Source organism: Oryctolagus cuniculus, chromosome 1 (genome assembly GCF_051225735.1).
Source record: "Oryctolagus cuniculus isolate XC-2025 breed Fujian yellow rabbit chromosome 1, ASM5122573v1, whole genome shotgun sequence".
In the NCBI taxonomy this organism is placed as follows: Eukaryota; Metazoa; Chordata; class Mammalia; order Lagomorpha; family Leporidae; genus Oryctolagus; species Oryctolagus cuniculus.
The window spans coordinates 64,720,290-64,736,056 of NC_142867.1; the positions used below are offsets into that span (position 1 = coordinate 64,720,290).

At 58.3% G+C, this 15,767-nt stretch overlaps 1 protein-coding gene across 3 annotated transcripts in view; it reads left to right on the forward strand.

Annotated features, from left to right (window-relative positions):
- The window catches only part of ARHGEF17 (Rho guanine nucleotide exchange factor 17), a 58,604-nt gene that overhangs the window by 37,453 nt on the left and 5,384 nt on the right, over window positions 1–15,767 (forward strand). For all 3 annotated transcript variants that reach the window (XM_008267755.4, XM_089330511.1, XM_089330516.1), the window contains exons 2-15: window positions 2,320–2,397; window positions 7,013–7,195; window positions 9,233–9,349; window positions 9,560–9,652; window positions 9,798–9,974; window positions 10,277–10,327; window positions 10,531–10,640; window positions 10,753–10,838; window positions 12,833–12,951; window positions 13,310–13,523; window positions 14,002–14,075; window positions 14,520–14,719; window positions 14,838–15,136; window positions 15,469–15,718. In XM_008267755.4, coding sequence (XP_008265977.4) covers window positions 2,320–2,397; window positions 7,013–7,195; window positions 9,233–9,349; window positions 9,560–9,652; window positions 9,798–9,974; window positions 10,277–10,327; window positions 10,531–10,640; window positions 10,753–10,838; window positions 12,833–12,951; window positions 13,310–13,523; window positions 14,002–14,075; window positions 14,520–14,719; window positions 14,838–15,136; window positions 15,469–15,718 — 2,051 coding nt within the window. The remainder of the gene's footprint in view (window positions 1–2,319; window positions 2,398–7,012; window positions 7,196–9,232; window positions 9,350–9,559; window positions 9,653–9,797; window positions 9,975–10,276; window positions 10,328–10,530; window positions 10,641–10,752; window positions 10,839–12,832; window positions 12,952–13,309; window positions 13,524–14,001; window positions 14,076–14,519; window positions 14,720–14,837; window positions 15,137–15,468; window positions 15,719–15,767) is intronic.

A 15,767-nucleotide genomic window follows, 5' to 3' on the forward strand; every position in this document is an offset into this window, starting at 1 on the left:
GCTTCCAGCAAAGCCTCCCACAGGGCTGCAGGCCCTGCCCCTGGGGACTGTGGGTGCAGAGCCTGGGCACCCCTCCGGGCCTCTAACACAGATGGTGAGCTCCTCAGGTTGGAAGCATCAGGGCCTGGGTCGTCCTTTCCCCATCCTTAAAGTGGGGAGACCAACACCACCTACCTCACAGGTGGTCAGAGGGTTAAATAACACATAATGCCTGGTGCGTAGCGGCTCAGTGAACATTGTTAAATGAGGGAGCTGAGATCCGGCCTTGCCAGACACCGCCCAGCCGCGTGACCTTTGGCACTGACTCTGCCTCCCTGGGTGCAGTGTCTTTCTGTGAATTGGGTGGGGCACTTCCCACGACACCCTGCCCAAAGGCGGGCTCTTCAGAATGGGCAGCTGGAGTGGGCAGTGGCCTTGAAAAGTCTTCCTGTGCAAATGTGAGAGTTTACTACAGATTTTTAACAAATTTAGTCCTTTTTGAGACCTACGCCATGTCGTAGCAGGTAAGCCAGCCTACCACCTACAGTGCCGGCATCTCATATGGGCGCTGGTTCAAGTCCCAGCTGCTCCACTTCTGACCCAGTTCCCTGCTAATAGCCTGGGAAAGCAGCAGCAAATGGCCCAAGTACTTGGGCCCCTGCTACCCATGTGGGAGACCTGAAGAAACTCCTAGCTCCTGGCTTTGGCCTGGCCCAGCCCTGGATGTTGTGGCCATTTGGGGAGATGGCGAGTAAACTAATGGATGGAAGATTGCTTTCTCTCTCTCCCCCTCTTTGTAGCTCTAACTTTCAAATAAGTAAATAAACTTAAAAAAAATCTTTTTAGCCTGCATTGTGACACAGTAAGTTTTAGCTGCACATGGGAAGCAGTCCATACAGCAGACTCATAGAATGACAGTCGTTTTAATTAGCAGTCTTACACCAGAATCAGCCCTTAAGGCATTGAAATGCCTTAAGTCTGGCTGGAAAGCCCAGGGGGAGCATTTCAGACATGGAAAGCCAAGATACTCTGGGGAAAAAATGTCCTATGAAAAGGATCCCTGTGGTTGAGACCCCAGTGGAAAGAAGTGGTCACCAAAGAAGGAGGTACTTTTCTCTAAAGGGAAGAGAGAATTCCCACTTTGCTTATGGCTTTATCAAGCTACTGGATCCAGAAGGCTTCCATAGCTGAGGCAGCTCATGTCAAGAGCCTTGGGTGACCACTGATGTCACCTAAGAGTGTTATTTATTAAATAAACAACAAGAGTCACTGTGCTCTAACTGCCCATGCAGGACCTCTGTCCCCAAAGAGTGGTATCATGAGACTTAATAGTAAAACTTGTTCTCAAGAATTACTTCCTTTTAGTATTTTAAAAGGAAGATATTCTTGTCTCATAAGTTGTAGTTATGTCTGAGAGCTCACAAAAGATGCATTATTCTTGGTTTCTTCTTTAAAGACAATTAAATTTCAAAAAGGAAAGGGGGAGAAAAGAAGGAAAAAGAAGAAGGGGGAAAGTGAAAACACCTTCAAGAGGCAGTAACAAAGCACAGCCCTTGTTTAGATTGCTGCGGAGCAGTTCTCTTGGTTTTTTTATTCCATTCTTTCTTTTTTTTCCTTTATTTTTGTTTTCTTTTCTTTCTTGGACCAAATAGGAGAGGGGGGAGGAAGGGGGACAGTGGGTAGGATGAGGGCGATGGGAAGAATTACCCATGTTCCTAATGTATTTACGAGATACATACAAATTTTAAAAAAAGCTTAAGCTGCCTCCTGCAACTCCATCATCCCATATGGGCACCTGTGTGAGTCCTGGCTGCTCCACTTCCAGTCCATCTCCCTGTTAGTACACCTGGGAAAGCAACAAATGATGGGCCAAGGGAGACCCAGAGGGAGTTCCTGGCTCCTGGCTTCCACCTGTTGTGGCACTGGGGGAGTGAATTAGGAGATGGAGGATCTTTTTCTCTGTGTTTCTCCCGTCTGTCTGTTATTCTGGCCTTCAGATAAATAAGGTAGATCTTAGAGGAGAAAAAAAGGATCCTTTTTGAGAGCCAAGAAGTAAAGCTGAGATTTCAGATCTTCCCACAACTGGGTGGTCTGGGCGTGAGGGAAGAGGTGTGTCTTGGATGCAGGGGTCAGGCATTCCAGCAGGGGGAGCACCTGAGCAAAGGGTGAGTGGAGGCGCAGGTGCTTTCGGGAGACAGCCAGCCAGGAGCCCTGCATGGTGGGAGGGCTGTCTTGAAGTCCAAGGAGAAGGTGTGCATGGGCCCTCTGGGCTCCACGTGGCTGTAGGCGATGGGCTCTGAGGGGAACGAGGCACTGCTCACCCTGTCCCTGTCTCCGTAGGACATGCGGAAGCACGTGACCATGACCCTGCTGGACACGGAGCAGTCTTATGTGGAATCGCTGCGTACCCTGATGCAGGTGAGGCCCGGGCCCCTGGAAAGAGCTGTTCTGAGTCCAGGAGGCTGTCACGGAGGTGACAGCAAGGTGGGAACAAGCCCCTTCCATGGGCAAGGGGCCAAGGCCAGAGAATTGAAACCCAGGACCTGCCACCCCTCGTGGAGAATCCCTGTGCAGCACCACAGGAGGAGGATGCCCCCTGCAGGGCAGGAGGCCCCCACCCACCCACACTGCCCTTGCACCCCCTCCCAGCAGCCCCCTGGACCTGAATGTAGTCCTGGACCTGAATGTAGCTGAATGTATGGGGCACCATAGGGGCACTGAGGAGGTGCTGGCCCCTGCTGAGACCTGCCTTCTGAGCAGCAGAGTCTGAAGTCTGTGTGACCAGCCTGCGATGGGCGGCTTGATCCCCCAGTCACACTGCTCAGGTCAGCAGGGGCCAGCTGTAGGGACCCTGGACGTGGGAGGGCTGGACTCTGCCGCACCTGGAGTCAGCCACAGTTCTGAGCAGGGATTCTTGCTTTCCAGAGTCCGGCTGCTGGGAGGGTGGGTGGCAGAAGGAGGTGGGGAGCTGCTGAGAGCTGGGAGCAGGCACTTGGGAGATAAATGGGCCAGGCGGGGAAACTCAGGGTGCTGCTGGGGCACCTGGCTTGGTGAAGGTGGGACCGCCTGAGGTGCCGGTGTCTTGTGGGGAAGTCCGGAGCCTGGATGCACTTGTGGGGCTGGGGCCCAGTGTGGAGAGCGTGGAGTTGAGCTACAGTGTGAGTGAGAGCAGAGGGCCCCAAAGGCAGGGCCCTGGACGCCCAAAGCAGGCGCACATTCATCCATTCACTGCACACGTCTGCAGCGAGCCCCTTCCGCTGGCCGCATCCTGGTGGGGCTGGCAGGCGGGGAGGATGGTCCAGTGGTGTCTGGCGGGCAGGGAGGATTGTCCGGTGGTGTCCAGAGCCTGTTCCCTGGCACACAAGAGGGCCATGGTGGAGACAGCGAGTGGGTGGCGTCGTGCAGGTGCACAGCGAGTGCATGTGCTGGTCCCTGCTTCAGCTCCCGAGCTCCCAGCAGGGTCCCCGCCTCGGAGACCAGGGTGTTTGGACACGGGCTGCAGTGCGCTCTGCTCCATGAAATTAGCCAGTCACGTGGGGGTCGGCACTACAAGGGTCTGCTGACAGAGGGTCCCTGGAGCAATCGGATCCGTAGTGACAGAAAGTAGGACGGTGGCTGCGGGCGGCCAGGGAGGAGGGAATGGATGGGTACAGACTTTCAGTTTTATAAGAGGAAGGAGGTTCTGGGGATGGACTGTGGTGAGTGACAGTCACACAACAGCCCAAAGGCACTTAATGTGAGTGCACTGTGCTGCACTTCAAGTGGCTACATTTATCTTGGTTTAGATTTTCTTATGTATAATGCATAGCCTTGTTATGTGCAAGGAAATACATCATGTTCTTCTGAGAAAAAGTACAGAAGAGGCGAACACAGAAGGGGGACCTGCCCCGAGGTGAGGGGGGTCAGGAAAGGCTCGGGTGGTTGGGGTGCTCAGTGGGGACTTGAGGGGCGGGCAGGAATTCAAGACAGCTATCCCAGGGGGAGGGGAGGGCTGCAGGTGGAGGCACCCCAGGCACGAAGGTCCCCGAGGCCGCAGGAAGCCAGAAGTGAGAGGTGCTCTCTGCACAGGAGCCGCAGGCAGCCACGCAGGGCCTGAGGGCTGTCGGGCATGGCGGGGACCCTGCTGGGAGCTCGGGAGCTGGAGCAGGGACCAGCATGCCCAGCGGTAGCAGTAACGGGCAAGGTCCTGAGGGGCCTCCAGGGCCATTGCCTGTGCGGGGGAGAAGGGGCGCCCTAGAGTCAGGTGGTCCGGGTCTTGGGTCATTGCCTCCTTGCTGAGTGAACCCAGTCACCTCACTTCTGTGAGCCTCCATCGCACCTGCCAAATCATACTCATCTCCCAGCGTGGAGATAGAAAGGTGATGCCACCCTGGCCCGCCACCCCCCGCACCTCCCGTGCCTGTTCTCAGACAAGAGCAGTGGAGCACTGGGAGAGGCAGGGCTGGGGTGTCTTCTTGCCTCTGCAGCTCCCAGGCTGTGCACAAGGCTGCATGTGGGGAAGGTGTGCAGGACCTGGAGGTGGCGGGAGCCGGTCTGAGAGCTTTGGGTAGGGAGGGGTGGAGCTGGTCAGAAGGGTGTCACCTGCACCCCAGGACTGCTGCTCCAGGTAGCCGTGGGGTGTGCGACAGAGGACTGAGGTCTGGCCCAGGGGCCTAAGTGGAGCATGGCTCAGGAGCCAGGCCAACAGCTGGGGTTCACACTTGGCTCCCACTTGCGATCAGAGGTGTGACCTGGAGCATACCAGCGTCTGCCACGATTTCCTCCCCCGTGTGTGCCTCAAGTGCAGTTCACGAGAGGTGCGTGTGTCGCTTAGCAAACTGCTCACAACTCCATGCGTGCATTTGTAAAGTTGTGTTGAATCTGTCTTAACCTTGTGGCATAGGAAGTGAAGGCTTGGGCTAGGAGACCTGCCCGCGGTCATCTGTCTAGCGAGGGTTATGGCTGATGCTCGGTGAGTGGCTGGCATGTGCAGGCACTGCTCTGAGTGCTTACCATGAGTGGTCTGCAACATCGCCATAGCTCCTGGCTCACAGAGGATGAACTAGACATGGCGAAGCAAGGCCAGAGCCCAGTGCAGGGCTTGGCAGGAAACCCCTGGGTCCACACTGCCTGAACCCTAACAGCGCCCCCCACCGCCACCCTCCAGGGGTCTCTACCACACAGACTGGGGAACCTGTTCTGGAGGCCAGCAGTTTTAGGCGAAGAAGTTAAATACCAAGGTGGCAGCTCATCGTCTTCAGCCTCACCCTCATGCCCCTGGGCCTGTCTCGAACCCCCAACTTCCCTTTCACTGATTACCCTGACAAGTGCTCTGGGTAACTACATACACATCCACTCCCTTACTTGTTAAGCCTTCTTTCTGCTCCCCCCACCCAAATGTCAGCTTCACAGATAGCGGGAGTTCATCTGCTTGCCAGTGTAGCCCAGGGCCCAGCAGGCTGGCCCACAATAGTTGCTTAGTGGGCGTTTGTTGAGTGAATGCAGTCCGGGCTTGTAGCAGGCGGTATGTTGGGTTTTTGGTGGCTGTTGATTCTTTCCTCCCGCCATGCGCCTGCTTCTCCGAGGATCCTGGGCACTGGAGGGGAGCAGTGTAGCTCCTGCTCCTTGCGGGGTCCAGAGACCCAGGCATAGACCAGGCATAGACCAGGCATAGACCAGGCACTGGCTCTCACTGCCCACCCCTGCGCTGTCAGCCGGGCCTCTTCAGAATTCCCAAGCAGGCGAGGAATCTGTTGAGCCTGACTTTCTCCAACTTGTTTTACAAAACAAGCCATATTTTTAAAATGTTTAATATAAATGTTATTGCAGCATCACATATGTTTTTTCAAATACACCCTCATGTTTCTTTGGCATGCAGTTACAGAATTGGCCAGTAGAGGGAGACCTCTCCATGTGCATTCCCTCTGCTGAGCTGGGCTGTTTATAATACAGAACACCACTGAAGGCAGATTTGAAGTGAAAACAGGAATTTTAGTCGTGGACTGACCAGCAGTTCTGAAACTAGTGATACAGCATCAGGCAGTGTCACTGAGAGCTTCCAGTGACTTCCAAGGGAACTCCCCTGCCCCTCCCCTCTCTTCTCCAGGGCAGGGACCCCTTGTCAATCACCATGGATTCCATATGGAGCAGGCCTGAGACCACCCACAGTCTTCACAGTTGAGCGTCTCTGAAATCAGGGTTCATCCTGCGATATTGGTGGTGTGTCATAACAATTGGCAGCAAGTCCTTTTCTTAAAAACCAAAATAATGTTACATCTTAAAATTTGATGAAATGTAATTTATTCAAAAGGCAGAGTTAGAGAGAGAGAGGGGTCTTCCATCCGCTGGTGCATTCCCCAAATGGTCGCAACAGCTGGGGCCGGGCCAGGCTGAAACCAGGTGCTTCTTCCAGGTCTCCCATGTGGGTGCAGGGGCCCAAGTACTTGGGGGCATTTTCCGCTGCTTTCCCAGGCACATTAGTAGGGAGCTGGATCAGAAGTGGAGCAGCTGAGACTCACAGGTACCCATATGGGATGCCAGCACTGCAGGCAGTGGCTTAACCCACTGTGCCACAGCGCCAGCCCCCTCCTTATTTCTTGTATTTATATGTTTCATTCAACTAGATCATAAGCTGTATCAGGGTAGAGAGTTGGTTCTGTCCCATTCACTGCTGTCTCCCAGGCCCTAGAACAGTGCCGGGCACATAGTGAGTGCTCAGTACATATTTGGTGAGTGACTCTGGGGGTCCCGCCTGGAGCCTTGTCTTCTGTTCTCACTCCAATCTCTCTGTCTATTGATGCATCTGGCAAAACTTTTTCTGAGCCCAGTCGCCTATGTCTGGGCTGGGCATTGAGGGCATGGGGGTACTGAGGGCATGGGGGTGGGTCTTTGTCTCTGGCTCTCGGAGCCCCCTTGTCAGTTGAGGCAGGTACAGGAGGCTGGGCACTGGAGTGCAGGCCTAGGCGACTCTACCTGCCTTCACACGGGGACCTGTGCGGCTTGGGTTGGGGTGCCTGTCTCTGGCGGGTGTGCAGTGACCTCATGGGTCCCCCAGGGCTACATGCAGCCACTGAAGCAGCCAGAGAACTCCTTGCTGTGTGACCCGTCGCTTGTGGATGAGATCTTCGACCAGATCCCAGAGCTCCTGGAGCACCACGAGCAGTTCCTGGAGCAGGTGCGGCACTGCGTGCAGACTTGGCATGCCCAGCAGAAGGTGGGAGCCCTTCTCGTCCAGTCGGTGAGTGGCCCCTTGCGCCCTGCTGCTCAGGCCCCTCCCACGAGGGGCTCCATACTACCAAGGACTCCCCCCACCCCACCCTACCTTGCCTGGACACTGACTCTGATCCCAAACCCATCCCCAAACTTGAAGAGACACTGGCGCTGACCCCAGCCGCTGGGTGGACCTGAACCTGGTCAGAGTCCAGTCTATAGACTGGACTCTGGGACTGGCACCAGACCCAACACTGACCCCTGATCCTGGCTGGCACTGAGCTGACCCTAGTCCTGACTCTGACCCGGTCCCGATGCTCAGCTTGTTGCTTGTATTGACCTTAGCCACTGCCTGAACCTGAACCTGAACAGCTGCCCTGATCCTGACCCTGGAAGTGGGCTTGTTGGTTGATGCTGGCCTAGTGTTGGGCTGTTTCCATAGAAACAGCTGTGGTGTCTGAAACTCATTCGGTGCTGGGCCATATTCTGAATGTATCATGTGTATCAGCACCCTAGGAGGAAGCTATCTGATGTGATAGTTAATGACTGAGGCGTAGACAGAGAGGAAACCTGGCCAGAGTCACAGCTGGTGGTGGAGGACTTGACCCCAGGAAACCTGGTTCCAGGCCCTGGCTCTCCGGTACCCCACCTGCCCTCTCACCGCAGGCCACAGCTCCCCTGCGAGCTTGCCCAGGTCCTATAACAATGATGGAGGCTTTAGGAAAGGTTGTGGCTCCAAAATTCAAAGGCACCTACAGAAGAAAACTGATGGCCATTCTACTGAACATCTGAACACCCAGTGTGCCTTTTTCTTCCCTTGTTAATTTCTGTTTTTCTATAGGAATTTAGTTACCTTTGAAAAACTTTGAGTTACATTTTGTTACTTTGTCAAAATTCTCAAGAATGCAGGATGGTGACTGATACAAGGTAGCCAAATGCAAATTAAATTGTAGGAGGAATCACATAAATTAAAAAAAATCCTTCCCCCAAATGTTACAAGCAGAAAAAATAGTATCTTTTTTGTGGGGTGTGGCTGTGTGTTAACATGGTCATTTTGATGTGGGGTGAGGCCTTGATCAAAAGCGCATCTCAGAATGTCCCTGCTGACCTGGGAACTGATGTGGCCATCAGCTCAGACTGAGTGGTGACAGCTCAAACCCATGGCCACCCTCACGGTCACTAGGCTCCGCCTCCTAGTGGAGCTCCATGCTGACCACAGCCAGGCCGAAGCTGCCAGCTGGCTACACCTGCCCTGAGCGAGGTCTTCCTGTGGATGGGGTAGGAGTGGTGCTCTGCAGAGGTGGGATCTGCCCTGGGTGATCAGGAGAACCCGGAGGCCAGGAGTAATAAATACCACACAGAGCCCTGCTCAGGAATGCTTCCGAGGGGAGGCAGAACCGGAGTTGGGCCCCGAGTGGGGATGAGGTTTGCATGGGGAAGACCATTCCTGGGGTAGGCAGCTGCGTAAGCTGGAATGAGTCTCTGTCTCTTAGAGGGTGGCTTGGAGGGACACCTGCCTGGCCAGACCTGGCATTGGACACTAGACCTAGGGACAGAAACACCCAGTTTCAAGTGAGAGACGGGTGGGTGTTTGTCCTGGGGTCAGGATGCTGCTTGGGCACCTAACTCCTGGGGTCTCTCAAGTCAGGTTCACCCTCCTGTGTCAGAGAGCCTGGGGAGTGTGTGGGAGCTCTCCCTGCTTGTCTGTCTGTCTCTGTGTGGCTCTCTGCTTCTCAAACAAATGAAAAATGTTTTCAAACGTGAGAGAAGCAGATCCGGGCTCACAGGACACATCCAGGCACATGAGTGTGTGTACGCACACTGGCATGCACAGATAAGATTTTATAACGTGTCTGCCTGCGCTCACAAGCACACGCTGGCCACACAGTCACGCGTACCACGTGTGCTTGGAGGGTCACAGAAGCACGTGCCTGACCCCACGGGGACCGTATCAGTTCTAGTTGCAGGGACAAGTGGTGACTCACGAGTCAATGGGGAAGAAGACCGGGATGAGGGTGAGGTGAGGTATGCCTTGGGGGTCCCCAACCTGCCTGCTTACCCACAGTTCTCCAAGGATGTCCTGGTCAACATCTATTCTGCCTACATCGACAACTTCCTCAACGCAAAGGACGCCGTGCGAGTGGCCAAGGAGGCCAGACCTGCCTTTCTCAAGTTCCTGGAGGTAGCATGGCCTGGGGCAGGGGCGGTGGGGGCTTCGCCTTAGCCAGCGCTGAGGCCCCAGGAGTTCCCAGCCTGGGCACCGCAGCCCTAGCCCGAGGGGTCGGCCTCTTCTCTCGGGCTGGGCTTGCTGGCAGCCTGTTTCTGGGAGTGCCTTCCCGTTCCTGGCATCCGTTCCTCGCACACACGCCCATCCGCCTGCTTCTGGTTTCAGCAAAGCATGCGCGAGAACAAGGAGAAGCAGGCGCTGTCCGACCTCATGATCAAGCCCGTGCAGCGGATCCCACGCTATGAGCTGCTGGTGAAGGTGAGCAGGGCCTGGAGCTTCGAGGCCCCCGCCTGGTTGAACCTGACGGGAGGGCCCCCAGGGGCCGGGGGGAGGAGGTCCTTCTGCCCCAGCAGTGGGTCCAGGGCAGCTCAGCAGGCAGGCCTGGCCCCCGTTCCCACCCCAGGACCTCCTGAAGCACACACCTGAGGACCACCCCGACCACCCGCTCCTGCTGGACGCGCAGCGGAACATCAAGCAGGTGGCCGAGCGCATCAACAAGGGTGTGCGGAGCGCCGAGGAGGCTGAGCGGCACGCCCGGGTGCTGCAGGAGATCGAGGCTCACATCGAGGGCATGGAGGATGTGCGTGCTGGCCAGCCCCGCCTGCCCCTGTGTCTGCTCAGGCTCTGTGTCTGCGGTCACGTGGAGTCGTGGCCGTGGCCGTGGCTATGTCCACATCGTGGTCTGTGGTCTGTGTCCATGTCTCCCAGCCTCTGGGTGGGGGTCAGACGCCCCCCCACTGTTCTGTGTCCTCTTCCCCATTTCCCAGTCTGTCTCTGCACCTGCTTCGGTTGCGGGGGTGGGGAGTGGCAGAGACCCTAGGTGCTGGGGCTGTAGGGAGTGATAAGCAGCCTTCAGAACGCCCTGGCCCTCCTGTCCCACAGCTCCAGGCCCCCCTGCGGCGGTTCCTGAGGCAGGAGATGGTCATTGAAGTGGTAAGAAGGGTCCCATCATCTGCCCTCTTGTGCCCGCCTCCCCACCCACCTTTCTGCTCATACCTGCTGCCTGGCTCTCCCTGCTCTTCCGTCCCAGCTGGGAAATAGCCCCACCCCTCCCAGGGCCTCACTGTCCCCTTGGGCACCGTGGGCAGACTTCTGGACCATGTCCACCCAGCCTGAGTCCCGCCTCGGCCCCACAGAAGGCGATTGGTGGCAAGAAGGACCGGTCCCTCTTCCTGTTCACTGACCTCATTGTGTGCACCACGCTGAAGCGGAAGTCGGGCTCCCTGCGGCGCAGCTCCATGAGCCTGTGAGTGGCCGGGTGGGGTGGGCTGGCGAGGGCGGCTGTCCTGCCCTGGGTCCCTGGGTCCCTGGGCCCCGTTCCCCAGCCCTGGCCAGAGCAGCCCGTCGGCTCCCCGCAGGTACACAGCCGCCAGTGTCATCGACACAGCCAGCAAGTACAAGATGCTGTGGAAGCTGCCGCTGGAAGACACAGACATCATCAAAGGTGGGTGGGCTGGCCTGGCCTGGCCTCGCTTGGCCCACATGGGGGTCGCAGTGGACACCCTGCCGAGGGCGTGTGGGCCATGGCCAGTCTGCCTGCCGCTCCCTCTGCTTTGCTGCCTTTGGGCCGCTTTCCCACCCAGAGCAAGGGGGCTGGCACAGGGGACCCGATGGCACCCATGGAGGAGCCGAGTGCATTGACCCACTTCTGACGGGTTGCGGGGCACAGGGGGAGCCAACATGAGTGTGAGGAGCTGCGGACCCATCTGTCCAGCCTCACTGGAGGGTCTCACCATAACTCTGGGGGTGGGGCCCAGGCTCACCTGAGGGGTGCTCACCTGGCTGTCCCCATGTGGCCCCAGCTCATCCCTTCTTCCGGGGACAGGCCTGTTTAACCACTGCCTTCAGGTCAGGGGCCTGCCCGTGGGGCAGGATCAGACGGAACAAAGGGTGGCTGTCCTGGCAGTTCCCTTTCCGAGGAGGACAGAGTAGGACGCTGTCTGGGCTGCTGCAGCGAAGAGGCCAGAGACTGCAACACAGCAGCTGATGTCGGCTGCTCACGCTTCCCGAGCCAGCAGCTCCTGTGTCTGGGGCCTGTTCCTCGTGTCTCCGTACCTTCCTTCCAAAGGCGCAGGCCTCTGTTTTATGTGTTGCTTTTTCTGTTACTTTTTTTTTTTTTAAGATTTATTTACTTGAAAGGCGGTTTCAGAGAGATTGAGAGACAGACAGAGATCTTCCATCTGCTGATCCCCAGATGGCTGCAACAGCCTAGATTGGGTCAAGGAACCTGGAATTCCATCTGGGTCTCCCACATGGGGGCAGAGGCCCAAGCACTTGGGCTGTCATCTGCTGCTTTCCCGGGTGCATTAGCAGGGAACTGCTTTGGTAGTGGAGCAGTTGGGACTCAAACCAGAGTTTGTGCGGGATGCCGGCGTCAAGGAACGCCACTGCCCCCCCCCCCCACTAAGTGTCTTAATGAGGGTGCTGCTCCAGTTCGTGGGGGCTCCACTCCATCTCGTCGCTAAGGCTGCACCACCTTGTGCCAGCATGTCAGGGCTTAGGCTTCATCGTGTGAATCTGGGGTGGGGGGAGGACACAGACCCCAGACCAGACCACACTATGTGTGAGCCTCAGCTGATCTAGAACATTCCATTTGGCCCACGCCTTTCTTTCCCTGGACACAGTGCCCTAGCCTCCTTGTGCAGCCCGAGTGCATCTCAGGGTTACAGCCATGCGCCCCTTGCCCCAGCGGGGACCAGACCACAGGGCCGGCATGGGCACTGGTTGCCAGGGTCAGAACCCTCTCTCCTCCATGCAGTCATGGCCCCGTCCTGCAGCCTGTGGCCCGAAGGCAATGGCCTATATTCACAGATTCCGGGAAATGGAAGAGGCTGCTGGCATTTAGGAAAAAGCAAAAGAAAGCTGCTTCCTTCCCTTGGTTTCAAGACGTGTGTGCACCTGGCCCCCCGGGTAGAGGGGCAGCCCCGGCTGTGGGTCCCTCGTCCACACGCATCCTGAGCCGGGTGACGCAGGATACAGGGGTGCTGAGCTGTCCTGCAGGGCTGGCCCCTTGGCCGCCGACACGTGCAGGGCGGGAGCAGAGGAATCCAGGGCATCCACTCACCACCCTCTCCCTTGTGGGGATCAAGGCCCTTGGTCAGCAGATTTCGCTGCCGGAGGCTCTGCCTGCCTGGCAGCTCTCCCGTGGGACGCTGCGCCCCCACAGCCTGCAGAGCCATCCGTCACTTTGTACCTTGTCCTCTCTGGGGAGTTCTCTGAGGGCTGCGTCCTGGCCCCGTGGCTCTGGGTCAGGCCCCGTCCTTGCTCTCAGGCGCGTACCTTCTGAGGTGCTGCCTGCTGCTTTGTTCCCGAGAGCTCGGGGTCTGTAAAGCCTTGGTTTGCTTGGTCACTCTGCGCACCTGGCCATGAGTTGTGCGGCGAGAGGAGCTGTGTCCGTCCGTCTAAGCCTGACCTGACCCGTCTCTCTGTCCCCACCAGGGGCATCCCAGGCCACCAACCGGGAGAACATCCAGAAAGCCATCAGCCGCCTCGATGAGGACCTCAACACCCTGGGCCAGATGAGCAAGCTCTCCGAGAGCCTCGGCTTCCCCCACCAGGTTGGCAGCCCCTGCCTGAGGCTGGCAGGATGCGGTAGGGTGCCTTTGACCCTATCTGAGGGAGGAGGCCCCTTGAGGTGTCATCTGCCTGGGGTGGGGGTGGTGGGGACAGGCTCACCCCCATGTGGGAGGTAATACTTTCCAGGTCTGAGGGTGGAGACTAATTCTGCCTCCGCTAGGGAGGGAGGGGCCTGTCCTTCCCTGTGGGCCGAATCCAGGCTGCCTCTTGGTCTGCAGGAGCAGATTGGAGTCCTGTTTTCTGTCTCCCACCAAGGGCAGGTCCCCACCTTCTTCCCAGGGGCAGACGGGGGGTGCACTGAGTCGCTTGGGCCTGCGGCCGGGGCCCTCTTTCCCGCAGGGCCTGGACGATGCGCTGCGCGACCTCTCAGCAGCCATGCACCGGGACTTGTCGGAGAAGCAGGCACTGTGCTACACGCTGTCCTTCCCGCCCACCAAGCTGGAGCTGTGTGCCACACGGCCCGAGGGCACCGACTCCTTCATCTTCGAGTTCCCCCACCCTGACGCCCGCCTGGGCTTTGAGCAGGCCTTCGACGAGGCCAAGAGGAAGCTGGGTGAGCCTGGACCTCCTGGAAGTGGGCACACCTCGTAGCTGTCTTGGACCTCAGCAGCCGGTAGTCCCAGAAGTGCAGTCTGGTGCTCCATCAGCTGGCGGGGAAGGTGGACTGGGACCTCCATGGTAGAACAGTGCACTGAAGGGGGCGGGGAGGGGTTCCGGGGATAGGGCCAGCTTGGGGCAAGGGCCCCATCACCGCCGCGGGTGGCCAAGAGCCTCCTGGGGCTCCACCCCAGACACTGTGCAGGCCTGCGTCAGGGAAAGTGCTCTTAGAGACCTCTGGGTCTGACGCCCTCACTGTGAAGGTGGGCAGGTTGAGGCCAGGGACAAGCAGGGTGTGACCTGCCTTGTCCCAGTGTGGCTGCCATTAGGGTGCCCTCTAGAGAGACCCCAAGGGGCAGGAGAGGAAGAAAAATGGGGAAAGGGCAGGGCCAGGGAGGGGTAGAGGCTAAGCAGGTGCTGTCTCTGCACTGTAGCATCCAGCAAAAGCTGTCTAGACCCGGAGTTCCTGAAGGCCATCCCCATCATGAAAACCCGCAGCGGCATGCAGGTGTGTGTGTGTGTGTGTGTGTGTGCGCACATGTGAATGTGGGTCACCTGGGTGTGCACGTTCCAATCCAGCATGTGTTTGTGAATTGCTCTTCTGGGTACAATCTGTGTCTTAAACATTGCAGTTGTTCCCTGTGTCTTAGCATGCAGCTCACTCTGTGCATGCATGTGGTTGTCATGTACCTATCACACGTGTAGGGATGTGTTTCACATGTAACTGTGCATGGGTATATATGTGTACATGTGGGTGATGCCTGTATCACACAGGCGTGAATGTGTTTGGTGTGTAGTGTCACATGTGCTGTCATGTATACATGTCTGTGGCACCCATGCACACACATGCAGGCCTGCCTCCCTCCCACCTGCTGGGGTGGCTCAGAAGGCCTGCAGGGAACAGGCAGCAGTTCCCCCAGTCACCTCCCCTGTCCCTTGCTGTCCCCCACAGTTCTCCTGTGCAGCTCCCACCCTCAGCAGCTGTCCGGAGCCCACGCCTGAGGTGTGGGTGTGCAACAGCGACGGCTATGTGGGCCAGGTGTGCCTGCTGAGCTTGCGCGCGGAGCCCGACGTGGAGGCCTGCATTGCGGTCTGCTCGGCCCGCATCCTCTGCATCGGGGCGGTGCCCGGCCTGCAGCACTGCAGCCACCGGTGAGGCCCAGGAGGCGGGGTGGGTGATCTGGCCCTGCCCGGGTACACGCGGCTATAGGTGGGCCCGGGGGTGCATCTGTGTGCCAGCTGCCCCTGTCCCTTTGCCTTTGGCTCACAGGGAGCGGCCAGCGTCCCTGAGGAGCGTCCCCGACGCAGCCCCGGAGCCCACCGGGCCCGACCTGGACGCGGAGGCTGCAGAGGAGGAAGCCGTGACGCCGGCAGAGCCCGGGCCCCAGCCCTGCCTGCACATCTCCATCGCAGGCTCCGGCCTGGAGATGACACCAGACCGCGCGGAGGCCGACCCCCGCCCGGAGTTGGTGCCCTTCGACAGCGACTCCGATGACGAGTCCTCGCCCAGCCCTTCAGGGACCCTGCAGAGCCAGGCCAGCCGGTCCACCATCTCCTCCAGCTTTGGCAGTGAGTAGCCTGCAGAGGGCCAGGGTGAGGAGGGACACAATGGAGCACACAGAGCAGTGGGGTTGGGGGGCTGCGCACCCCTGGGTGAAACGCACAGGCCCCATAGCGTTCAGTGCCGGCAGATGGGGTGCACTTCGGGAAGGGGCCATGCCAGGACTGGGAGCTGGCAGCACCAAGCGGTTGGAGTGCAGGGTAACGAGGCCAGTGCTGACACAGAGGCTCCCAGAGAGGGAGAGGCCCTGAGCAGGGCACAGCCGGGAGGGACGCCGCAGGCCCAGACAGACCCAGACCTGGCCGAGGGGCGCGGAGCCAGCCGCTTTTGTCTCCCTCAGATGAGGAGACCCCGAGCTCCAAGGAGGCCACAGCAGAGACAACCAGCTCTGAGGAGGAGCAGGAGCCCGGCTTCCTGCCACTGTCCAGCTCCTTCGGGCCCGGCGGGCCTTGCGGCGCCAGCCCAATGGATGGGCGAGCCCTCCGCCGCTCCAGCCGAGGCTCCTTCACCCGCGGCAGCCTTGAGGACCTGCTGAGCGTTGACCCCGAGGCCTACCAGAGCTCCGTGTGGCTGGGCACCGAGGATGGCTGGTAGGGACACAAAGGCTTGTACTCCCTGCTCTGGGCATCGTAGAGTGGC